General features: G+C 37.3%; 1 protein-coding gene across 2 annotated transcripts; it reads left to right on the top strand.

The window, feature by feature from the left end:
- The first annotated feature begins 1415 nt into the window (after positions 1-1415).
- On the top strand, positions 1416-26941 carry LOC110041029 (gamma-aminobutyric acid type B receptor subunit 1-like). 2 transcript variants are annotated; one of them, XM_089299006.1, is made up of 17 exons: positions 1416-1740; positions 9955-10222; positions 11294-11431; positions 12825-13097; positions 13545-13610; positions 14034-14228; positions 14923-15159; positions 16440-16503; positions 16627-16710; positions 18420-18570; positions 18898-19015; positions 23142-23249; positions 23808-23933; positions 24168-24264; positions 24735-24970; positions 25685-25771; positions 25881-26941. In XM_089299006.1, the coding sequence occupies exons 1-17, from the start codon at positions 1643-1645 to the stop codon at positions 25938-25940; spliced, it is 2406 nt and encodes an 801-aa protein (XP_089155132.1). In that variant the 5' UTR covers positions 1416-1642; the 3' UTR covers positions 25941-26941. The 2 variants fall into 2 exon arrangements, with proteins under 2 accessions (XP_089155132.1, XP_089155139.1); XM_089299013.1 differs by lacking the exon at positions 1416-1740 and adding an exon at positions 2691-2856.
- The last annotated feature ends 247 nt before the right edge of the window (positions 26942-27188 follow it).

The raw sequence follows: 27188 nt of genomic DNA, 5'->3' as shown, positions 1-27188 counted from the left end.
CCGGTCAGCAAAATTTTGGACTATTTGGAAATTCACTCTCAATTCCCCTTTTCTACTTTTCCGCTTGCTGCTTAGCTTCTCCTACCATCCCCTCGGGTGCCCTCTCTATATTTTTATAGCTACCCTCAGGAGGCGCGTGCACTCTTTGAGCATGCCTCGTACTCTATATAAAGAGGTTGGTTTGCGCTCTCCGTTTGGTTGCAAGTGCGTTTACGTTTCTTGATCCTCCGGTTTGCAATTTGAAACCAAATTCTAGCGATATAATATGGGTGCTCGACAGCAACAATGACAACTCGCAACAGCTGAAAGGTCTTACACTGAAATTCTAGAGCCACGTTTCAATAGTAATCCGCAGAGGTGTCAAACGAACGGATGTTGTACTCGCTCATTTCCTCCATAAAAAAATTCTAACAGGTTTTAAAAAGCCTTGCCTGCTTGCTTGCTTGTACCGGTCGTTGCTGGTTCGTGTAGTTACTGTGGTATTCAGAAATGGAACGCCGCCAAGATTGTTGTAGAAGTATCAAATTTTAGACCCAGGCTATAACCTAAATTTCCACTTGGCTTTTTTTTTTTAACGGGTAAAGTGACAGTGCACCGAGGCAACAAGGCATCGTTTGGGAAAGCAACAGAAAGTACTAACCATAATCTTGATCTAATTTTCCCGTGCGTGTAGTATTGATTCCACTCCATCACTCAGAAGCTCCTTTAATATAGGGAAGGTAAGTACAAATTCCAGATGTAATTTCTAGAGTAATTTACGTGCATCTAAGATTTAGGACAAAACTAATCTATCAGTGTGCGGGAAGTTTATTACATTTGAACTGAGTAATTCCAGCATAATTATCTAAGGAGTGTGTGGAAGGTTTCAGGTTCTTTGACTGTTTAAGGCGGGAACTCACAATTTTCTTGTGTCAACGCCTGGTTAATACGCATCTTCAATTCCAAACGACTTACCGTATTATCTGTTTTAATTTTTGAACGCGTTTTCTTTTAACATACACCAGTCTTTTAAAGAAAGCAATACTGAAATCCAGCGTAACAGAATTATGTAGATGGAGATTTTTCTCGCCCAAGGAAAACAAAGTGAGTGACAGATAGTATCAGTGCAAGAAAAATTCAACTTTATCCCAAGCGGACACCTAATGTTTGTTTATCATATGGATATGGATAAACATCCAAATCTAAGACATCTTAGGTTATTTATTCATTAAAAAAAACAGTGGTCACCTTAACTGCGGTCGAGATTGTTATCGAAAATGCTTAAATATATCTGACAATCGTTTTAACGAAAAGCAACGATAAAGCACGCTTGCTTCTCAAGAAGATGTTATTTTCTGGGCTAAAAATGTCAAATTCAACTTTAATGACGTTCGGGATGCTCTAATATCATTGGCTGAGATCTCCGTATCTATGACGACATCAATGTTCTCACATGTCAAAGATAAAAACAGCATCTTCACTTCGCGCGACGAAAAAACACATTATGGGAACAAGAATAATCCCGGGATTTCATCAATACCTATATATAAGAATGGGATCTATGTAATAATTCAATCAAAAGTGAGGACTTCGGTTTTAGTTTCCACGCAGAAAAACGCAAAATAGGCTTTTGCATTTTACATCTGAGTTTGAATTTTCCCAAATGCACTCTTGGCAGGAAAAAAGGATATCAGTTGAACATACGGTTGCCGAGAGGAAGAAATATAGTTTGCCCACTAACACGTCTATCCTTGGAAGGAAGTAAGTATGCTCTAGTAATTTAAACGAAGAAAAAAAATAAAAACGATCAATGCAAATGCCAGTACGGCCTGCAATACGTGAGGTAAGGCCAATAATTAACCAAACAAACAATCAAACAACAAACAGGAGACCAGACAAGCGGATGTTAACTTCTACTGAACTTTCAGATTCTGTATGAGATTCACGTCCTTAACTTTTACAGAGCCATTTTTTTTTAGTGATTCTTAGAACCGCGAAATTGTCAAAATTCATTCTCTCGGCTGTTTTACCATTCTATGTGGTCAAGCTGCTTGAAGGTGCCTTTGTGTGCTATTCTGGGAGGGAGTAATTGCAAAGCTGCGCTGAACTGTCATGTGTTGTTTGTTTGATTCTCTACACCAAATTGTGCCGCTCTTCCGATGGAACTGATAATTTGAACGTATGGTTTTAATTAAGTTATGACACCTAAGAGGTTTTGGGCGCACTTTTCTCTTGCAATTACAAACTTAATGTGAAATAGGGTGTCTTTAAAACATTTAATTTCGCGCATTCCTGCTGTTAAATTGCTTTGCTTAATATTTGTTTGGGAAGTGAAATCTCTAGCACCATTAACTGATTCGGTTCTTAATTGTTATAGTCTTTAATGGCAACATGCTTAAAAAGACATGCTTCGTTACTATGAATTGTTAAGGATCAGCCATGTAGTTGTCAACTTATTTAGAGCCATTCCCCTAACTTCGTGGTATTAAATTTATCACTTTGCAAGGAACTTTTTCTCTTTAAAGCTCCCTGTTTATAATATTTGATCACATGTCATCATAAAAGCAATGGTAATAAATATAACTGAAACTGTATACATTTGCATTTCGCAATATTCTTATCTTATTCTTCATCCCACCCAAAATTATTTATATACCAAGCCTAAGGTAAATATTTACCACTATGTGAGACATGAGAGAAAGTAAGAACAAAAGACCATTTTACTTATTTTGGATAACTACTGTAGCTGACAAACTAATGAAAATTACTATCATGTAATATATTTAGCGGTAAAACATTATCGTTGCTTTGTTTTGTGGTAAAACGAATTTAGCCGACCAAAAGCACACTCTACTACCCCAGTTTAGGGTGAAAAAGGTAAGCTATTTCATTTTTGTATATAAATTAGCGTTTTTCAATGTCAAACGGGATAAAATTCTCTATAACTGTTTGAAATCACGTGGCAAAATCCAGCAGTTAAGAGTTTTCTTCATGAAGTTTAGCAGCTAAAGTGTCTCGAGATTCAGTTTATGTGCCGCCAATGAAAGAGATAATGTAACTTTTCATTTCAAATTTCTAAGCCGGTCTTGAACACAAAATCGAGATTGGCACTTTAAACCTTTTAAAAATCTTGATTCTCGGAATCATTTTAGACAAATTTTAGAGCATTCGAACGTTAATTTCGCGGAAATACTTCTCAATTGGTGTTGATGCGGATCCGTCGCCTTTTCCAAAATAAAACATCGCAAGCACCTGCTGTATATTTATTTATCTTACTTTAATTTCACACTTCTTTATTTTTTGTAAAACTTATCATTTTGTCGTGGGCACGCATTTTCCAAGTTTGTTTGATCTTTCTCCAGTGCTCATAGATTAATAACGTATGTAAGAGGTTTTCCAAGTAGAATTCTTCATGTTGTTTTTAATGACATTTACGCATCCATATTCAACTCTTGGTCAACTTCGAGTGTTTGTCATAGAAAAATCAAATATATTTATCAAAAGGCTGATAGTCGGCCTCCAACCCACCGACAGAATATTACTTTTGTTTAAACAGTAGACTGACAAGTCCAAAATTATTTGTCAGAAAAATAACCTTGTAATCTCATGGCGAGAAATCACGAGAAATTATGTTTTCCAGATAAATAGGTTTTAAAAATTCCCTTAGAAATTGCAAAATTATGATAACGGAAGGGAAGTATTTTCACTCTGATAGAATTAAATTGTTGCTATAGACTAAATTTTGTTTTCTCAATGAACCCCTCAGGTTTTGTTAATTCCTTTCTAGATTGTTAACAGCTGACATGATAAATAAGAGTAAAAATAGATAGATTTAGCCAAGCCTAAAATCGGACCTCGCATAAAAAAGTACTCATCTACTCCATACAATAACCTTTAATGCATTATTAGATGATGGCTGCAGAGGCTGTCCGCTCTGCTCCTCCTAAAGAATCTTTTTAAGTATGTATTATTGTATTTTATAATAAAGTTTCCATATAACGCGCGCTCTGATTGGCTGAAACAGCGTGCTTTATCAGAGAACAGAGCACGGGTTGATGACGGTAAGTTAGCTTCCAAATTTTTGCTTCGGAATTTTGACAAATTTGACCCAAATTAAACATCCCCTGTGACTCAGACAAACGCACTGGAAGCGAGCTATTTTTCTGCAGTAAATATGGTTCACAGAGACCATTGTTAGCAAAAGTAGTGTTAAAACTGAACTAAAATAACAAGTTTTGCTAGATTCCCGCCGACAAAACATGTACAGCTGTAGCGAAATACACAAATTCTCAACCTAAACAGTGCTTCGATAAAGACATTAATTTTGTTACGAAGGCAGAAATTATACTAAGAAGTAAAACAACGACAGAAAACAATTGAACTGTCTCTGTTTATGATGAGAAGCTTTATTTTTGTAAATTTACAATTAAAAATGCTCATTTGCTCAAACAACACTTACATGCAGTGTAGTAACGCTCGTTCTCCGGTCATCTCAGCGAAGTAAACCGACGAGTGGTCAGTGCAAAACTTGCTCTGATATTCTCTTCTGTGCTCGAAGTAGAACCAGTGGGAGCCGTTAAGTCTTTCTAACTGTTACGCTAGTTCGGACAATCTTGCTGCATGCGGCTACAAGCCGTAAATAACTGTAGCTCCTTTCAAATTCAACCCGGCATTTCGCATTTTCATCCACAAGCTTTGAGCTCCGCGTTTCGTAATTTCCACTGGAAAAGTGCTCGTTTTCATGGGCCACAATACGGCCGGATTCCTCTGGACTATAAACCTTTACCTGCCTTGAGATCCGTATTTAAAAATTAACTTAAAAGCGAACTTTGAAGGCATCGTTCTTCTCTCGAAAGCCGCTCAAACTTCTCGAAACTGAAAGCTTAGCTGAAGTCCAGTTTGTGATTGACAGCTGTCGCTTCGTTAGCCAATCAAATTATTTGAACAATTCTAACAAGGATTGTGATTGGCTTATTTTAGCGTGCTTTATCAGAGAACAGTGCACGGCTGACGCCACTTTTCCTCGTTTGGAAAATAAAGTTTGGTTTGAAAATTCAGCCGAATGCGTGGGGAAATTATCTGATTCTTTATCATAAAACAAATAAAGAAGCCTCGACTGTGCTCTGTTCTGTTGTAAACCACTTAGGAAGCGGTAGAGCACTCAAGAAGTAGGGAAAAACACTCGACTACGTCTCGTGTTTTCCCCTACACTTCTTTCGTGCTCTACCGCTTCCTGCGTGCTTTACAACAGTACAGAGCACAGTCGGGGCTTCTTTATTTGTTAAATAAAATCCACTGTACATAGTTTCATAACATATTTTAACTTGGATTTAAATTTTACTATTTAACTCGTTTTTGTTATGCCTCCGTATTAGTAGGGGAGTTTTTCCCCAGCTAGGTGGTTGATGACATTCCTAATAAAGTTTCTATCTATCTATCTAATTAAAGAAACTGTTCACCAATAAGCATTTCACCAAACCGAAAATACAAATCATTACGTGAGAGTTTTAAGAACAAAATTCTCAAGGATGGCCGAATGAAAGAAATGTTAAAAGAAAATTAGATTAAGATAGATTATCATCCCAGATAAACCCAAGAAACGACAGTTCAGAAACCGGAAAACATCCAAAAATATAAAAAAAAAAAACTTGGTGGGTTCAGGTTAAATATTTATAAGTCGTGAAATGTGTTTTTAACGACGGATTTGCAGTCATCTTCTGCTAGCTTATGTTTTTATCGGACGCAACTTTTAACCATTTTTTTCTTTTTACCAATAACCTGTAATGAAATTCACAATAGGTGTTTCACCAAACCGAATGAATTGAACAAACAAAACGAGGAATTAATCTCCAAAAACAAAATCCGCAAATTACTACGTATGGGAGCAAATACTGCTCGTTTTTAAAGCATAAAATTTTCAATGAAAAATGGCCGAATGAAAGGAATCTTTATAAAGAAGCTTCGTTTAAAATGAAAACAACAGTTCAACAGTTATCAGAAACCTTCAGTTAGACGTGAGGAGCGCCCAGTCCGATTCGTTGATATTTTTAAAAACAGACTTGAAACCTTTTTTATTTAATCTTTGAGCATGTCAGCCTCTTCTTTGTTTAGTTTCTACATTATAACTAATTATTGTAAAGGTTTCACTGGATCCTAAATTATTATTATTTTTGTAAGAGCATTGAGATTCTACTGATGTAATGTATTAAAAATAAATTATTATTATATTATTATTGTTATTATTATTATTATTATTATCATTATTATTATTATTATCATCATCATCATCATCATTATTATTATTATTATTATTATTATTATTATTATTATTAGCCATTCTTCTCGGTTGGCCTGGTTTGATCGGAAACTGTCGCACAATTTTCCTCGCTTAGTGCCGCTGGTCTCTGACCGGTCGCTCTGGCATAATGGAAAGCAGTCCTCGTGAATCATTTGGGCTAGCATACGGTCGGACGTAGTGTTGTACGTAAGGACAGTCACGTGAGAACCAGAATTTTCTAGCTCGATGGAGTACCAAATTATTTTCCTTACCAATGGTGCTCTGCTCGCGCGTCTTCGGCGAGCAGGAGCTCCGCTATAATGGCATATGCTTAAAATTATGTTTAGAAAAAGGCGCAGGGTTTATTTCTGCTCTTTTCTGAAAAACAGAAGAGAATTACTCTTGTTATGGATTTCTAAAATCAGCGTAGCCTTCGTCTAAAAATTCCAAGAGAGAAGTTTGGCCGGTGACCTAACTCGAACCTGATTTAGGAAGGAATTACCCGTATGGCCAGTGTCTAGTGTCTCCGTCTGCCTGTGTAACAAGATTACCATGAGCTACCACATGGTTGAAAGCGAGCTTACAAGCCTTGACAGATAATTGAGATCGAAGCTTACAAAGGATTATTGAAAATGTACCGATATAGTGGAGTGCGAAATTTTAAACATGATACGGCGACTTGACCCAGACTTTACGGTTATAAATTTCTTGTCATGCGGTAAACGTGGAAGGCTTTTATTTTATTTGAACAAGAGTTTCTAGATAAAGTGATATCTGATTAAAGATTGATTGATTGATCTGATTGATATCTGATTGAGATCGATCTGATTGAAGACTTGATCTGTGCGGCGACGTGATGCGCCGAAAGATAGAAGAAAACCGCATAAAAATATTCCACGGTCACAGTGATCTATTTTAGCTCTGCAACAGAGATGAAATTAAATCTACGACATGTACAGCGGTACGTACCTCATAATCATTGTTTTCATAGTAAACGAGATAGGGTGAAGGGTAATAGATTAAATACCCATATAGGCCTTATTCTTAAGCTCATTTCTCTCGATGTGTTTTTAGATCAATCCCGCCTTCAGAAACCTCGAAAGAGTCTAGAAGTAGCTGACTTCGTTCCCAGAGCTTTTCCCTTAGAGATTCCGAAAAGTCCCGGCAACGAGGTTGAAGGGGTAGCCAATATTGTGACACGCATATCACATATTTTTTAACTCACATTTTATGTCACACATTTCTGCGACGCAACGCACTTTACACGCATTTTCATCTTCCACTGACGAAAGCATATAGGCAATTCATGTGCAAATATTATCCGCCGAAGGGCTGGGTACCATGTCTTAAAATACCTATAGAACGATTCCAGCGAAAGCAAGCCATTATGGGGGTTTAATTTTATTCATCTTGTTTGTGTGGAGCGTGTGTGGCATACATATATATGATGTTAATTTGACGGACAATTGCTCAGTCGAAGGAAAACAAAAGGTCCCAAATAGGTTATAATCCGCTAGCAGAAGGTTTTCATCTTGAACGATCGATGACGATAATCATCTCATTTAATATTATCTACAGTTCTTGGACATTCCAAATGATTACTTTGTTAGCCTTGAATGCCAGTTCTCCAATTTGAACAGACGTGTTTTATAAAACGCCGTTTAGATTCGACTCGTTACATTATAAAAGTAAAAGTTGGTCAAGAGAAGAAAGAAAGAAAGACCTGAACAGTACAAACAGGAAACTGCGGAGAAAAGAACCGCAGATAAAACTATAAATTATAAACAAAGCTGGGATTACTCAGCCGCCAACTTCATAAAAGAAGATCATTATATCCATATTCAGTCTTATTGGTTAGAGCATAAAACAGTATATATAACCAACCAATCAATATTTGACAAAAAATATCATCGATACACCTGTTGTGCTAAGCTGACCATGTTCTTGGTTGTTTTTGGCTTATTTAATTTTTGTTTGCAGCAAATTTTCACTGATTCTTCACGGATTTGTATCAGGTCAATTTTTAGATAAAAAGCAACTACTTTTTCTATTTCCGACAGGAATTGGAAAAAAAGATAATTTCGATTATAATTAAGGATAAGGATAAGGATAATTTCGATAAAAAGTTAGGTATCATAGTATCATAGTACCATGCAGTATATATTAGTTTTTGTTGTTGTTGTATTTTTTTTTTTTTATATTATCGCGTTGTGACGAGCTACGAGCGACTTCACTGAAGGTAGTGTCTAAATGCATTTGAAAACATCTTATTTTGAAGTCAGGCTTACTGGATAAAATCGTTTGTGCTTTAAAGAGCAAATACAGGCAACAAAAAAAGCGCACAGAAGTTAGCAATGAATTGATTTGTGGTATAAGTGAGCTGCTCGCCTTGCATCAACCATTCTGTCAAACATGAACAAGCACAATTTCGTGCGCTTTCGGGTTTTGTAACTTGCCGTAAGATAACTCTTCAGTAACCTACATAATAACCCTTGTTTAATAGGTAGCTCATGGCTTAACTTGATTGCTTCTATAAACTGTCTTTTCTCAATGATGACAACACAAATTATGCAAATATTCCGATGTGAATTATCCCTTAGAGTAGAGAGATACACCGTTCGTTGTAGATTATATTTATTTCGGGGATTTACGAGAAACACTGTCGCTCGAAACTTCATCTTCTAGATAAGGAAAGACAGGTTGGTTGTAGAAGCTTGACTCGAAAAGCTTAGTTTAGAGCTGTCAGAAATTTTTCTTCTATAGTTACTATTCACAAACGAAAAGAGCTATGGCTGCAGTAAGCAGAGCTATATTTTCGACGAAGTGATTTATAAAATCAGTTTATTTTGTTTTTAATAAACATGAACACTTGTTATAAAGAGGGTTTTGTGCCAAGCTGGATTGAAAGCTCAATTATTAGCTTAATTATTCTTCCATCTTTTAATTTCAGCTTTTCTTAAAAATTCATGACTGCAGACAGTGCTTGTTGTGTAATATACATTGAGCTGTTTGAGATGCTATCTTATAGGCTTCAGAAAAAGGAGAGAGCATAGTTACATTCAGAAATTTTCCTATAGACCATTATTTTTTTCTTTTCCGTGCAATAAAAGGTTTACCACAGCAAAAAGATGGGCAATAAACTTTCTTATCGGCTTAGCAAGATAAAAATTAACATTTCATTAACTGACAAGCAGCAAAAGTCAACTGACTTTACGTGATATAAAAATAAACTGCAATGAACATCTCAACTAACAATCAGGTATAAAGGAGAAAAACACCGGCATTTGTCCTGTTTTGAATTAAGCAAGACACTTATAGACAGATGAGCTTAATTTTGATGTGTTCTCAAATAAAGTTTAGTCAGGCATTGCTTTCAGCAAATTCACTTTTTCAGTTTGTATGGCTTTTTCCCTGGAGCGGTTAGAATTAAAACTGAGACAGCTGCGTAATGATTTTAAGCCAAATTTAAAAGCTTTTTCATGTCAGCGCTAATGTCCAAGAAAAGCCATCAATGATTAGTTATTTCACTGTGTATTTTAAATGACGAAAGCGAGACTCTCCAACAAACGAGGTGATGACTTTGTAATCAACACCTTTTAGCAGGTGCACCTTTTCATCAAGTTTTTTTCAATTTAAAGAGAGTATTTGGTCAGCTTCAAATTTCCACTTGACAATGCTCTTTCGTCATTTGTTAACAGCACTCAAGCTCTTGCACGTCGTGTATCAAAGGAAATAGTGATGAGCAACACAAGAATCCATTACGTTTTTCTGCTTCTTGTTATTTCTCGTTGTTGTCAAACGAAAGAAACGCTCTACATTGGTGGGTTGTTTGGTATCGATGCTAGTCGTGGTGGATGGAATTCGGCTGGAATCATCCCCGCTGTTCAAATGGCCATTGACGAAATAAACAACAGCTCCGGTATCCTAAAGGATTACCATTTAGAACTTTTGATAAAGGATTCTCAGGTTGGTAAAACAAATGATTATTTTATTTTAAAAAATTTTAGGGCACCTTTAAGTGAAAGTCTTCTTATAATTCAGTCACAATATTTTTGTCGCTAAGAATGATATTTTGATTTAGACAATACGTAGAATACATGGAGTTTAGACAGGAATTAATTGTATTTGCTTTTCTCGTCGTGACGACTACTGGACATGACAAATATAAAAAAAGAAGAAGAACGGAAAGAAGTACGCTCGTGTAGTGGATTTGTGGACAGTTTTCCTATTTGTAATACTGCAACTGTGAAAGATTAGAACGATACGAAGAGACCACGGACGCTTGAAACATTTTTTTGACACTTCAGGTCTTGTAATTTGCTTAGCTTGGGGTAGAATTTTATAATTTCTTTTTTTGTTGTTGTTCTCAATGAAAACCTTGTTTCCGTCTTTCCTTGATATATAATCATTCCAACTTAGTTCACGTTCTTTTAACAAATTTTACGTGTATATAAAGAAAAACCTTAAACCCTAAACTTGAATGTATTGCTTCGACCAATTAACAGCTGAGAAAAGTCAGTAAGAGTTGAGAAAAGTTTCTGCAAAAATGCTATCCATAGACTACGTTATTAATATTTGTGGCATAGTTAAAGAATACCACCACCGAGGTTTCCCTACATTTTTAATCGAAAGCGTGCTATAATTAAGACCATGTTCTCCAGTAATGACGAAATTCCCGCAGAGAACCAAGAATAATGTAGTAAGTGAGTTTCTCAAGGGAAAGTGAATTGTGATAACTTCAGTTTTTAATTTGAGATCAAAAACTCGTGCCTGTGTAAACTCATGAGAACAGCCCTGAATATCCTCAGAACATTAGTAGAGATATTTTGACTGAACAATCATGTTTTTTGCTTTTCCTCTTACGTAATATCTCATTTAGCTTCTGACGTTTCAAAAGTCGCGCCCATGATCCATGCCCCTGTGAACAAATGGAGGAAGAAGGGAGAGACTTTTCATTGATGGATATTGATGGATATTGAGTTCCATTTGCTGACATAGATCACTTTAGCCTCTTACTTAAATTTTCACCTTTTACAGTGCAACGTTGGTGAAGCTGTCCGAAGAACCTTGGAATATATTTCATCCGGGAAACCAAAACTTATGTTCTTGGGTCCCGGATGTTCCAAAGCAGCATTACCGGTGGCAGAGGCTATTCATTACTGGAATGTTGTGCAGGTAAGTTTAATAACACTGCTACTAAATGCTTGGCGCTGAAAATTATTAGTAGATAACATCAATGTAATCTTTTACAATTGCAAATTTATGAATGAAAGGTAAATACTACTAGGAAGTAATTCAATTTTAATTCAACTCTTTATTTACGCTATGCAGGTTATTTACATACGATTTATAAGGTAAAGTGCCAAAGTAATAAAATATCAAGAAGTATCAAGCCATAAAGAAATCAAATGTATTTGTGAGGGGTAATCAAATGTAGCAAGAGCTTTCAGGCTGGGCACCGCCATGGTCAGATAAATAGCAGCAAAACAAATTTATTCAGCTAAGCTAGACCTACATACACTACATTACGGCATTAATACAGTACGTTCACACTTATAATGGGCGACCACGCACAGTTTACAAGGGTCTTCATGACGAAACAATAGGTATATAACACAAACAATGCCCCTAACCCTAAAAACGAAAGAGGTGCAGATTAACGAGAACGAATCAAAATAGAAGTTTTAAAGAGCTGCAGGTCATCTGCTTATTTCACACTTATAATACGGTAAGATACGATGAAGGGTAAAGGATTTAATACCCGATAGAGGCCTTATTCCTAAGGTAATCCCAATCAAGATTTATTCAGATCACTTTCAATTTCTGAAATCCCTGGAGGTTCTAGAAGTAACCAACCCTGTAACGAGACTTTTTCTCATGCGGACAGTCCAAGCGGGTTTACATGCATTTTCACCCTCGGTTAACCCTAACCCAAGATTAAAGTTAACTGGAGTTTCAGTTTTTCTTGTATAAAAATGTTTTGACTGCTTAGTTTTGCGTAGTTTGAGATTACTCACGTTCATATAAACAATGTAAACCAAAAACTTCACCGAAAAGTTACAAAACTGAAATCAAAATTCTCGCTAATCCTGGGTTAGCTGAATCGGACAATTTACCTTTACAGATAAAACTACAGCTTTTTATGTTTACTGTATACCTTTTCAGTTGATCATACATATATTAAAGTTAAAGTATGGGCGTCAAATAAACCATTCGGTTTTCTAGTTGGCCCCCATATTTACAAAATTAGTTAACTTTCGGTACAGGTGAGGCCCCAGAAAGGAGCGGAGAAATAAATAAAAATAATAGACATAGTAAATTACAAACGAAAAAATAAATTACAATTACAGGGAAATAAATAAGATTTAAAAAATTAGGGTAAAACGGACAAGTTTGAGGAGAGAGGGAGTTTAAACAGAGCAAATGATAATTTTTACAAGAAGTTAAGGTACAAATTTAATTAGAAAGACTTTTGACAAGATCTAACGAGAGACATCGTACATTTGAGGAGCTCAGGTACTTTCAAGTTAGATTTCTCGTTACATTTTGACGTTTTCTCTTTCCTTAGATTGGCTTCTCGAACTCCTCACCTCTACTCTCCTCAAAATCGGTCTATCCTCTTTACTTCCGGATAAATCCGTCAGAGAAATTTTCCAACTTGGGGCGAATTGCGATTTTGCGGCGGTTCAAGTGGAACAAAGTTGCCATCTTACAACAAAACAACGACGTCTTCACGGGAATCAGCAATTCTCTGGTTGACTTGCTAAAGGCTGCTAATTTCACTGTCCTTGCTTACGAGAGTTACAAAGATCATCCAAAGTTTGCAATAGAAAACCTTAAGGTATGATTGACACAAACCTGAGAGGTAACACATGACCCTGTGACTCATTAAAAAGGTGCTCTTGTAGTTGTCATCTTTTTGAGTTTAAGATGACGAGGTATTGGAGTTTATCAAGCAGATCAAGCTTCTGTTTTCTCCATTTGTCAATAACAATTAAGTGCTTGGAGAATCCTAACATTTTACGAGGGTGACTCTGGTCAGCATTTTGGGAAATGAGAACTTTGGGTATAAGTTACACGAGACCCGTGGTGTCAAATACAGAAACTACTCGTGTGAAAAACTACGGGAGACACCGATGCGCCAAGGTTTGCACTTGGTAACTGATGTGATCCTGTGTGGGAAACAAAGAAAACCGGTGTAACTATAAATATCCAAGTTACCAACCTATTCAAAAATATGAAATCTGATAGTCTCAATCCTTTCTGATAATGTCATTTTATGTTACAGAAAAAAGATGCTCGTATCATATTTGCATTTTTCTACCCAGATCAACATTACGTCAACTTTTGTGAGGTTTGCCTTATTTTACTTTTCTAATTTATATTCAGTTCAGTTATTTGCACGTTTCTTTTTAGCCTATGGTACTTAAGACTTTACCATCCGTTTTCCTCACGCAGCTTAAAGGAGCTACGTCACGGTTTGCGCATCTTCAATTTTTGGAATTCGTCGTTTGTAATCCTTGTTAATCTTCTCCATCCCTAACCATCCTTGCTCCTTTATGGTTTATTTTTATCTCGTTGGTGTTTTATATTTCAGTAAACAACTATTTTTCGGTTTCTTTCGATTTAAAGGTAATTTTGTGCGTGGCCAAGATAACTCAAAATACCGTGACTGAACTGCTTTAAAACGCAATTTCAGCTTGTATGATGAACGACCTTCATGTATACGTACCTACCTACTTTTTTACTATTTATGTCCGTTTGCCGTAAATTTCAGGCGTTCAAGCAAGGTATGTATGGGCCCAAGTATGTGTGGATTTTGATCTCAGGGCGGAATCAGGACAACTGGTGGAAACTACAGAGTCCCCTTGTTGACTGTACGCCAGAACAAGTTCGAAAAGGACTAAGTAACAACATCGGAACTGGAGAATTGAAAATCAGTCCAATAGCGGGACCAACTAAATTTGGCAAGGTACAGTATTTTAAATAGATGGCAAGGTCTTCTGCAAGCCAAATCGCATTCAAAAGTAAAGTTATTTTAACTGCACCCAGTGACAGATTATACTCAGGGTGTTGTAGGATTCTTTCCACGTCAGGCGTCCATTGTACGAAAACCTGTGTTATCCCGAATATGTAAGATAAGTGAACTGAATCAATGCTTACTGAACAGTATTAAAACATTAGTTATCCGTAGTCAAACCAAGGATGAGGGTAAAACGAAATCAGTAACTGAAAAAAGATGTATGCCTTTGTTTCAATCAGGGTTCAAATAAGCTTCAGTTGAGGAAAAGTGGAGAGATTGATTATGGGAACTGAAACCTTATTTAGTGGCAACCTTCCTGCACTTGAATAGGATTCCATTACTTCTGATCTGAATCAAATAAGAAATTACAAATTGCCATCCATTTCATAATCAGAACGATCAGAGTCTAGGAAGGTGTTATTAAACTGAGGCCAATAACAGTTGAAATGTATTGGTCTGAGGAGAGTTCAATAGTGTTTAATAAAAAAAAAAAATCATTTAAAATATAATTTGCACTTAATAATAAAAGTTGTTGTTGTTGTTGTTGTTGTTGTTGTTTTTTACTTAAAATCAATCGCACCTGAAGGAATCACCGGGATGTCTATTAAACAAAAATTCAGTTTTTTGTCTTAACTTATTTCAGACACCTCAAGAGCTCTACAGCAATTATCTTGTACGTCTGAACGCGTCTGGATACCAAGAAAACACGTTTGCTTCCTACGGATATGACGCCGCCTGGACATGCGCACTGACACTCAACGCTTCTATTGATATCTTGGAGCAGCAGAATTTAACATTGAATGACTTTAATTACAGTCGGTCTAACGTGAGGAAAGTATTTGTCGACATTATGAAGAGAATTTCATTTGCTGGAATGTCGGTAAGTTATGCCTTATTACCCGAGAGTAACGGGTATGATAAAATAAAAGATTGATCGAATATGTTCTTCCACGTAAGATAAACAAATGAGAACGATAAAAAAAAAAAAATCACATTAAAACGGAACAAATATCGTGAATTTACATTTGGCCATAACATTTCAAGGGCTTGTAAGAAACTTTAGCCCTTTTTAGCGTGGATGCAGTTTCTTTTCGTTTTAGCAGATTAGTCTCAAACTTGGTATAATTAGGCACATCAAATGATTTCGAGTGCAGCGAAAAGTTAGCATCAATACAAGTCTGGCTTGACTCAGTTACACTTGTTCAGTTATTATTCTATTCAGTTACACGTGTTTATTATTCTATATTTATTATTCTCTTGTCTACCCATATCTTACACATGGATGTCTCCGTTGGGGAAATAATTATGACAGCCCGTTATTTCAACTTATTCGGTTACAGAATAAAGTAGTTAGAATAATTAACGATGTTCCTTTACAAGATTCTATTACTCCTCATTATGTTAATATAGGTTTACTTGAATTTCGTGATATTGTTAAATTATATACGTTTATTGATGTATGAACATATCAGTGACAATAAGCCTTGCAATTTTCCAATATCTCTCGTATCTGAGCAACATAGTTATTCTGCACGAAGTGCATCTACCCAACAATTATTTGTTCCTCACTTTAGGATAAAAATAAGAAGTTTTGCCCTACCGTTATAGGTAAATACTATTGGAATGACCTCCCTCTTTCTGTTCGTAGTATTTCATCTAAACTTCTCTTTAAAAAGGCGCTTTTTAAAAAATTATTTTGCTCAGTATTAAATTTAGTTGATTGCCGTCATGGTGTGTGTGTTGCGTTCTTGTGCGCATGCTTGTGTTTAAAAAAATGGTAATATACAGTCTTTTAAGGGCCTTAATTAGTCTTACTATATTGTGCCCTTCTCCATTTCTTGCTTTATTTAATATCTTCAAATATCTTGAAAGATGTCTTGTAATATGATAATGACTTTGTAATATAAAAAAATATCTTTGTAATATAATAATGAATGGAGGAAATAATAAAACAAAACAAAACAAGCAAATTTGAAATAAATAAACACAAGTAAAGACTAAAAAAATTGCACGAGCGATTTACACGAAAAAATGTATGGGCGCTTATTTATTCCAAATTGAACAAGCAAAATCGTTTGATTATCTATACAGGCTGATTTTAGTTGGGCAGGTTATTCAGAATTGGACTGTCACATAAAAGCCAACTTCTCTTGTTTTTAGGGTCAAGTAAAATTTGACAGCAATCACGACCGGATAACCAAACTTGAGGTCCGACAGATACAAGGTAAGTCCCTTGTTGAGCATAGCAAAGTTGTTCAATGCAATGGTGAACAATTATTGCCCTCGCCGTTTACTATACTTGAAGCTTCTTGTGGCGTGACACTCAACTTTGGGCTTTGTGTCTTAGAGAACACCGAGAGGAGGGTTGCATTCTATGACATGGAGAATGATGCTTTAGAAGAGGATGGCACGAGCAATTACAAGTGGGACGGTGAGACGTTAACCTGTTGCATTGAGAATATTTGACTCGGGAGCTCGCAAATTATTCTATTACATCCAATATCATGATGTACACGTACACGCGAGGGCGAGAGAAAGTTAAATGAGATATACGTTATATAAAACCGTACTCGTAAGGTCGCTGAACTCCAGGTCCCGAGTTCAAATCCCTGCCATTTGATGGATTTCTGCTTGGAAATAACTACTTCCCCACAGTCTCTTACCAATTGTTATTTTTCTAACAAGCTTACTGTTCCATTTAACAGTTTTTGTATTTTATTTGGTGTCCACAATACACCGAATGCAAATATAGCGGACCGCTCGGTTGTCGCCCGACCCGAGTCGCATGCAAGCGAGGCTAGTCAGGCTTTGATGTTTTGTTTTGACAGAAAAGTCTTGCTTCGCCGTCGATCTGGTCTGTTTTTGTTTCGCCCTCCCTATAAGTTGTTGTGTTCCTGAATGCCACCAGATGGAATTGAAATCTTCCACAGCAGAGAAAGTGTTTTTTTCTTTCGTTTCGGCGGTCGCCTCTCGGGGAAAACAGACGAAGGAAAGTAGTTCACGATCGCCGAGGGAACTGTTAAAGTTTGTTCGTTCAGGCTGAGAGATCTTAGAAAATGTGTAAACGACCGCATTTAGCTCCAAGTCGTTCTCATTTGGCTCAAAGCATTCACTGGATACAACGATGGGGGCAGCTGAAGTTCATTCGCTTGGTTATTACACCGTAGTATTTGTTTCGTGCGATTCCGTGCGAGTGGACGCGAAGTCAACTTCTTCCTTTGAGACAGAGGATGTTTTTCAACAGGAGCTTTTCTTTAGTTTGGGGAAGGTACTGGCCATGTAAATCGTGTTGGAACACCGCCAGACACCACATAAGCTCGTCATTTATACGATTTTTCCAAGATCTAATGTGAAATGTAGCGAATAAACTTTAGTTCCTGCGGCGATCGTGAACTCCTTTCCTCCGTCTCAACGAATTGCATTGATCCACTATTTTCCCTAAGCTTAAGAGGCGAACGGTGGAAAATTTATATCCCTTCTCGTGGCGTTCAGAAACACAGCAGCTCGTAGCCACAGCTAAATAAAACAGACCAGATCGACGACGAAGCAAGACTTTTCTGGAGAAGCATTGTCAAAACAAAACATCAAAGCCTGACTAGCCTCGCTTTCATGCGACTCGTCCCGGGCGCCGACCAAGTGGTCCGCCATATTTGCATTCGGTGTATGCAATAAGCAGTATTAAATACGCTAACCCTAAAATGAAGGGTACTTTTCTTTTCTTATCAATAAAACATGAAATATAATCACGTATAATGGAGGGAAATGACCTTTCATTCAAATGCTGAACGTTGATAGGATAAGATGCTTGTTCTTCGAGATGCTTACCTAATTTCGATTTAGTATCACCCATCTAGTGGACTAATGCAAATCCTGCATTTTGATTGGCTACGCTACTAGAGGACTATTAGTAATAGTCATCGAGTAGCGAAATTGGCGCAATCGAGCGTGACGCTTTCTTTCGTTTTATTCCCAAATAAATATTTCTTCAACTTGCATTTGCTAACTTTTGCCTTTTCTGTCCGTCTAGTTGGGTGATACTAAAACAATTAGACCCTTCGCCCTCAAGGGCCACGGGTCTATAGCCGTAGCCCTTGCGGGCTACGGGTCTAATTGTTAATTATTTTTCATTTCGTTTTCAAGGTGGCAAAGTTCCCGTCGATGGACTGAGAATACAAGAAAAGTTTGAAGGAGTCCATTCAGCAATACTTTGGTTTGTCTTCGCTGTTTCTAGTCTTGGCATTCTGATGGCCATCGGTTTTCTCACATTCAATATCTACAATCAAAATATTAGGTAAAATATATTAGCACATGCATGTGGTTTATCTTTACAATATGCTTTCTCTATGACTAATTTTCAAATAGTCTCAGATGATCATGCTTGGAAATCATAGTCATAGTTACGATTATGAAGACAAACTATTAATTTTAAACAGGAAAAGCTCACGATTGTTTCATTCATTTTTGAATTTTATTGCTCAGTACGTTTTATTCCCCTTACGCAATTATAAGACTAAAAGTTAGCAGTGGAAAGTGCAATAGCATTTTTCAAGTTGTTTTAACTAAGATGTTTAAAGAGACGTGTAAGTCATTAGAAAAATTTATTCTTTTTTATCCACAGATATATCAAAATGTCGTCACCTAACCTAAACAACTTGATTATAATCGGTTGCATACTTGTTTACATCGCGGGTATACTGTTTGGTTTGAAAAAGGAGGGTGATAGCATTTTATGCCAGGTATTTAACAATCAGTTATTTCATAAATCCACGCATATGACCGCTTGCATAGTTCCCTTTTTGTCTATGAGTTTGCTCGTAAGAGAATTGCGTGCCTCAACATTCGTGCTGAGCGCTTTGTTGGGGGGGGGTGTGAAGGTGTGGTCATGGAAAGACGCGTCTTCCTAGTCTCCGAAGTTAATTTCGTTTTATTGCTTCTTTTGGCTCTGAATATTGAAATTTCTACCTACAAGTCGGACCTAAAGGTGAATTCAATCGAAAGTAATCGGTGTTTCATCGAAACTCCTATCAAATGGAGTCGAAATTCGCCGACATCAACCACGAGGAAATGCAAATGGCTTAAGAGTCGCCCACTCTACTATCACAACTCTACCGCATCATTCAATGTTACTGCCTCAGCGATACTAATTTGTGGGGACGTTCATCCGCATCCTGGACCCGCGTTGGATACGTCTTCGAGCAACCTAAAACCAAAAAGCGGATTTACTGCCAAATGCCCAAAGTGCTCAAAGCCAGTTCAGCGAAACCATAAACATCTTCAGTGCGATAAGTGTTATGATTTAATTCATGTTCGCTGTGTAAACAGCAACGCCAGTTTCCATAAAATCATCAAAGTTAACCAGCCTGGCATTTGGACATGTAGTACTTGTACATTATCTGAGCTTCCCTTCTTTAAAGTAAAAGATCTAGTCGCTCTGGACACGACAGATGATGCTGCGAGTGATTTGCATTGGAATTCCGACCGCCACTTCGATGCTCTCATTGCGAGACAAAAACAACTTTCTTTTATGCACATCAACACGCAGTGTATGACATCAACATTCGACGAGCTACTCCTCGTCATTCAAAGATATGGTTTTGACGTGGTCATGCTTAGCGAAACATGGCTCAAAGACAACCCACAACTACTTAGCCATGTAACTATTCCTGGCTATGCTAATGAGTTTAGGAACAGAGATAAAATCAAAGGTGGAGGCGTTGGTGCATACATTAAAGAAAGTGTAAGGTACAAAAGGCGTATGGATATTGAATCAAGATACCCTGAATTAGAACACTTGTGGCTTGAAATTCAAGGACGCAATAAACATAGTCACTTATTAATGGGAACCATATACAGATCCACAAGAATACTAGATACCCAACAGTGGATGTCCCAAATGGAGAGCATGTTGGCGGATCTGTCAACTTCGTGGGACGGTTTATTTCTTGTTACTGGGGATTTAAATATTGACGTGCTGAAGCCAAATGCGCCGTTGACAAAACAGTATACAGATTTATTGAACACGTTTAACCTAACACAGCACGCGCAAAAGCCAACAAGAGTTACACCTCACAGTGAGACCTTGATTGATCACATAATCTCAAATGATCCTAAGCGTGTTACACATGTTGATGTTCTTCCATGCTCAAATGTGAGCGACCATGATGCACCTTACGCGTGCCTCAACATTCGTGCTGAGCGCTTTGTTCCAAGGTTTAAAATGATTCGAAAAGAGCGTGGGTTCAAGGAAGAAGAGTTCATTCGCGACTTTACATCCCTTCCATTTAGTGTCATTCAGGCAACAGATGATCCTGAAGAAAAGCTAGAGATGTTTACTACACTCATCTCTGACTGTATTGAGCGACACGCTCCACTGACACGCACAAAGGTCACACGGCCACCAGCTCCCTGGTTACATGATGAGGAAATTGTAGGTCTTCAAAATCAGAGAAATGTACTAAGACACAAGGCACACTCGTTAAAAACACCCGATGCCTGGCAAGCTTTTCGCGACGTCCGTAATCGTCTGAAAACAACGATCAAAGAGGCGAAACGATCGTTCATCAATACGGCATTATCATCAACGAAACCGAAAGAGGTCTGGCGTATTATACACCGTATTTTGAACCCATGTCCACAGCCTTTACGTCTGGATGTCAATGAGCTTAACAAGCATTTTGCAGAAGTTGCCCAACGCACCACCGGAAATGCAGGTGTTGACGCAAAAGAAGACCTACTGAACTTTGTTGATAGCTTGCAGCCATGCCTGATGGGGAAAAGATCATTCACTTTGCGCCACGTTAAATATGAAGAGGTCCTCAAGGAAATCAAATTAATTCGTTCCGATACATCGACAGGACCTGACCAAATACCAACTAAGTTCCTAAAGCCTGTAGCCGACCTGATTGCAGGACCTTTGACAGACGTGATAAATTCCTGTATTGCCACATCAACATTTCCCGACGCTTGGAAAGTTGCGAGGATAACCCCAATCCCTAAGACCAGTGGCTCTACCTTCAGTGTATCAGACATGAGACCGATATCAATACTTCCGGTCCTTTCAAAAGTTTTTGAAAGACTCGTACACCACCAAGTCATCGATTACATTGATTCTCACTGCCTGTTAAAAGAGAATATCTCAGGCTTCAGGAAAGGACACTCAACGACTACTGTTCTATTAGGGATCAGAGATGACATTATTCGCGCCATGAAGCGAGGAGAAGTTACCCTCATGGTACTAGCCGATTTCTCTAAGGCGTTTGATACCATCAAGTACAAGACTGTTCTTGAAAAGCTCAGCCTGTTGGGCTTTTCCAAGGAATATCTTAAATGGACGATCCAATATCTTACAGGAAGGAAACACTTTGTGCAAGTCGACGACAAAACGTCAGAGCTTTGTAGGGTGAGTTTCGGCGTACCTCAAGGTTCTATCATGGGGCCACTCATTTTCAATCTCTACGTGGCTGACCTTCAGTCATATGTACGCGGAGTTAAATGTCATCAATATGCTGATGATACCACATTGTACACACAGTGCAAACCAGCAGATCTTCAATCAACTCTAACTGAACTTTCTGCAAGTATAGGCAAATTGGAAGCGTGGTCACGTGAAGCAAACTTAGTCATTAATCCTTCCAAGACTAAGCTGATGTTATTATCTACTCCGCAGTTATCAAAGGTCCATCATTTAAACACTGAAAAGTTCGACATCACAATCAACAGCATCCCCTTGGAACGAGTGACCACCACTAAATTATTGGGGTCTCACATCCATGAGCATCTGAACTGGGAAGGAAATGTCAGACAAGTAGCAGCGTCCTGCTATGCTATTCTAACAACCCTAAGGAAGTTAAAGAACATCCTGCCTTTCCATATCAAAAAGAATTTGGCACAGGCACTGGTTCTAAGCAAGCTATATTATAATGACATAGTATACCACTCACTCCCAGATTATTTAATGAAACGTCTCCAGAGAGTACAAAAGGCTGCAGCTAGTTTTGTGCTTGGTAGATTTGTGTCATCCGAAGACATCCTTACGAAACTCAAATGGCTTCCCGTAAAGGAACAACGCGAATGGAACCTACTTAAGGCAACTCACAAAGCCCTTCACAACCCATATTGGCCAAGTTATCTGAAACTTAATGTATTTCAACACGAAAGATGCTTAAGATCTAGTAACAGCATTCAGTTAGAGAGATCTTTAATTAATAATACTCTACAGGACCAGACTGCAAGTTTATTTAACACGTTGCCCAGCAACGTGAGGTGCTGCCAAGACTATATTAAATTTTGTAAAGACACCAAAAACATTATTTTTAAGAGAGCTTTAGAACATCTGGCATAATTTTAATTATTTATTTATTCATTTATTTATTTTAGCATATCTTAAAACACAATTTTATCTCGTTATCATATAGATATAAATTCTTAGATATCTTTTAATCTTTTTACAATTGTTAATTTAGTTAGCATCGGGCAGGCGAAGAGCCACCCTGTGGATATACTGCCCGAAATGCCATTATTATTATTATTATTATTATTATTATTATTATTATTATTATTATTATGTTGTACTTACATGTTACTATCGTTTTTGCCTTTTGCATTCAAAAACCAAACAATCAATTAAAACGGATAATTAAAAAAATGAACATTCACGAAATTGTAAGGCACCAAAGATAGCAAAATTACAAAATAAATTTTTGCAAGTGAATTGAGAAAGTTTGCGTAAGGTGATGCCCTATTAAGTTCACTAGGATGTTCTTTTACAAGAAGTGACACTTTTTGAACTGTGTTTTTTTTTTTTGTTTTTTTTTTTTGTAATATTCAAGGATTTATCATTATTGCTTTGATTTGCTTCTTTAGCTGGAATTATGGATTGTGGCCATTGGATTTAGTCTGGGTTTTGGAGCAATGTTCAGCAAGACCTGGAGAGTTCACGTGATATTTCTAAATACCAACAATACGAAAAGGGTAATTACAAGTGCTAGGTTCTCTTCTATTACTGACATTAAAAACCATTTGTGATAAACTCGTATCCAGCCTTCAAATCCAAAATGGCGGCCAATGATGGTATTATTGGATTTGAAGTTATTTAGTTTTTACCACCGTTTATTCCACGAGTTACTTGTTTTTTGCTGTATCTAGGCTCATATACTGATTGTTTTGCGAAGCGACTGTCTTAGACTACCTTTTGTCTCAGTCTAAAGACAGATTGTATCCAAAACTGAAACATCAAATTGACTCATTTAAATTTGTATATAAAACTGGTACGGTTAAATACTACATAATGTTACAGATAGAAAGACAGACAGACAGACAGACAGACAGACAGACAGACTGACTGACGGGCTGACAGAGTGACAGACTGATTGACTGACAGACCGACAGACTGATAGAACGAGACCGACTGACGGACAGACTGACAGACTTCAGACGAACGGACAGACAGACCTGAGAGAAAGACATTACTTTGCGAAACTATTTATTTAGTCTTTAAGTGTATTGCTGAGTTATACTTTAATACTTTAGGTTATCATCAGGGACCGCCAGTTGTTTGGTATGGTTGCTGCTCTTCTGTTGATTGACTTCATAATTCTCCTTACGTGGCAGTTGGTCGATCCATTGACAAGTAAAACCGAATATATGACGCTGAAGGTAAACTTACTTATGCCGCTTTCACTGTAGAATTCCAACTGGCCAGGAAATTTATATCACGCACGATACTGCTCGGATAAAGCTGATAGTCTCGCTATTTTTTCAGCTAAGAGCTCACAGGTAACAGTTTCATCCGAGTGACTAAAAGGAGGTTTTTCAATGTGGACTAGGACCTTAAACCATTCTATCGAATTTTGAACCTCCTTTAAACTGCTTTCTTTTTTTGTTATGAAGGTGTCAATTGAAGATGACACTGGAATACAGCCCTATGTCACAATGTGCAGCTGCAAACATATGACAATATGGCAGGCCTGCATGTATGGATACAAAGGTAAAACTGAAATTGATAGAAAATGTGTGCGCCAGCAGGCAGTGCTTGCGGCATCGTGTTATGTATATGCACTGGAATGGCACTGGCTCTTGTTTTGAGATTGGCGGCCATCTTTAGTTAGTACGTGTTAAAGCTGCTAAAGTTTACTTCGTTGGACCATTCTCTTCTTCTCAACACTGGCGGTGGGAGTTGAAAACATGGAATGGATTTATTTATCTCGTTTGAACGTTATTGTAGCGCATGCACCTTCGCATGGTTTTAGTCAAAAAGATGTTGCTCTGCGATAAAATTTGAACAGTATGTAAGGTAGCTGGAAATGAAAGCAAATCTTGGTAAGGTCACTTTCAGTAAAGATGCAGTGAATACATGAAAAAAATTACCTGATTAATTATTTGTACTAGAATGTGAAACTTTTCTTCGTGTTATCCTGACGTACATGACTAAATATCTTGTTACTGTTTACCTCACAGGTCTGTTGTTAGTATTCGGCGCTTATTTGGCATGGGAAACTCGTAAAGTGCATATTTCTGCATTGAATGACAGCAAGTTGATTGGTTTATCGGTTTACAACGTCATTATTCCCTGTATTCTTGTGATTCCTATCCTCGGTATTGTCTTTGACCAACCCACAGTCCAGTTTGCTCTAACATCATTCCTCACGATATTTTGCACCACGTTTACACTCTGTTTCGTTTTTGTTCCGAAGGTGAGTGAAAGTATGAAAACAAAAGTAAAAGGGTTGGGGTGTTGGATTACTTTGAAAGCCTGGTATCCTCGATCGTCGTTATTTTACTTCAGTTGTAACCTTTGTCATATCCTTGCCCCCTAATCCCTTTGGTGGGTACGATACTAACATGACACTGACGAAGACTTCCGCTCAGGTTGTGGAAACGTCAGTAACAATTTTTTTTTTCTTTAATTTACCCTCACCAGGAAGATCATACACTGAAACGAAATACTTTTTATCGGAAAGAAGAAAGTAGTTTACGCTTTAACATAAGGAAGTGTGCTGGAGCTGCAGATACATTGGTTCCGGATTAAATGTGACTGAAAGGCCCGGTTTAATTCTGATCAATGTTGTAATGTCCTGTTGTACTGTTGTACTGTCCTGAGTAGGAAAAGTCCTAAGTTGCTCAGTTCATGCTAATCTTTGCTGCACTTAGCGCAGAAAACTATGGCCCTACTGTCTCTATGTGTAGAAGATGTACCATTAAACAAATGAAGCTTAGGAAAGCAACTCGGCAATGATAATCTGTCAGGCGCCTCCGACCTGCAAAATACGTCGCAAAAACATTGCACAAAAAGCGGGAAAACTATGTTGGAAGAGATGTAAAGAAACGAACAATTTTTATATCAAATTACAAAATTTGTTTGAGTTTTAACGCTTCTTGCATTGCTTTGTCTCTTGGATTTACTGCAGATATTGTTTTTGAGAAATGAAGACGGCAACACAGTTCCAACCGGGTCTGGTTCCACCATTGAAGCTGCCAACTTGTCATCAAAGCGGGTAAGCGTAGCAATCAAGTGCTTTTGGGTTTCCATGATGCAAGAGAAATTGAGAAATCAGGTTATAGTACGATACATGTATTTGGTGACGAAGGCATTATATTTTTCAGGTGGAACCGAAAGAGGTCAGAAAAGTACCAGAAGAGAACACAAGTGGACACAGGTCATAATTCATTTACCTTATTTGAAAAGTAACAACAACAACCCGATAGCAACACCAAGGAAAAAATATTTTGCTATGGAGCAACAAAAATATACAAGACTAATATCTGGTGATCAAAAACCTAAAGCTAGATGAGATTCCATTAAACTCCTCAATGGGATGCTATACTCGCTTCCAGTAGCCATTCCAGTTGTACGATGCATTTTATCTAGAAAACAAAGAGAAAACAAGGAGAATTTTACGGGGTGCTGACGAGAACTGGATGCGAAAAAGCACTTTGAAAAGTCACAATAAACAAATGTTCACCCTTTCAAAAATATAACTGTCAAATCGTTAATAATAATAATAATGATCATGATAATAATACATAATATTTTAAGAGGAGGCCTCCAATCACCAAGAGGTGGTTTTCAGGAGGGTCCTCTGAGAAAATAAATATTAAACCTTTGAAATACATTAAAATCTAAAATACAATAAAAAGGACAAAAACCTATGCGGTAAGCTAACTAAGATTAAAAACTAAAACAAATGGTTTTTTCTTTTTAAATGGTTCTTCTTATTGGGCATATGCATACGCTGTTGCAGCTATCTGTTAACATTTAGTGATAATCGTAGTATTATTTGTCGAGTCCATATCGTGCTTTGGATTCCATACACTCTCCAAACATTGCGAATTTTATGTTGCTTGCAATTTATAGCAAAAAATAAAAGAAGGATAGGAAGAAACGGAAAGATTGTTGGATCGTTTGACTGACTGACTGACTACTGATTGATTGATTGATTGATTGATTGATTGATTGATTGATTGATTGATTGATTGATTTATAGATTGAAAAGTTGGTTGGTTGGTTGGGTGAATGCTTGATTCAAGGAAAAAGAGACCGTAGACAAAACCATTCTGTTCAGAAAATGAAAGAAATTTAGAGAAGCACTTACCCAAAAAAGTCATTGTAGTACGTATCCACCATGTATCGATTAGAGTGCTTGGAAATAAACTCTTTCATAGCATTGAGCTTTACATCTCCCCAAGTTTCATAACCCATATCCTCAAGTAAACCCATTCCAGTGTCAGTTGTACAGTGAGGTGTTGCGTCTTCTACACAAACAGTCACGGCTAAGTAAGAACTTGTCAAAATAGTCCAGGGTTATGTTCATATGGTGGTGCTCATCTTCTTAAAGAAGCCAAGGATGGGGGCAAGCCTGAAAAAATTAAATAAATAAGCAAGGTTATACTTCCGCCTTAAATCTATGTGAA

The sequence above is a fragment of the Orbicella faveolata genome, unplaced genomic scaffold (assembly GCF_042242905.1).
Source record: "Orbicella faveolata isolate gen_17 unplaced genomic scaffold, um_ofav_v1 contig_1, whole genome shotgun sequence".
Classification (NCBI taxonomy): Eukaryota; Metazoa; Cnidaria; class Anthozoa; order Scleractinia; family Merulinidae; genus Orbicella; species Orbicella faveolata.
The sequence above is the reverse complement of the archived record's forward strand: the minus strand, read 5'-3'. Positions and strand labels throughout refer to the sequence as shown.

Bases quoted from the DNA above. Each gene is read 5' to 3' on its own strand.
- LOC110041029 (XM_089299006.1), top strand. From the start codon at position 1,643: ATGCACTCTTGGCAGGAAAAAAGGATATCAGTTGAACATACGGTTGCC. The intron at 16,711-18,419 runs GTGAGACGTTAA...TTCGTTTTCAAG, and splicing joins GAGCAATTACAAGTGGGACG to GTGGCAAAGTTCCCGTCGAT. The intron at 18,571-18,897 runs GTAAAATATATT...TTTTATCCACAG, and splicing joins ATCTACAATCAAAATATTAG to ATATATCAAAATGTCGTCAC.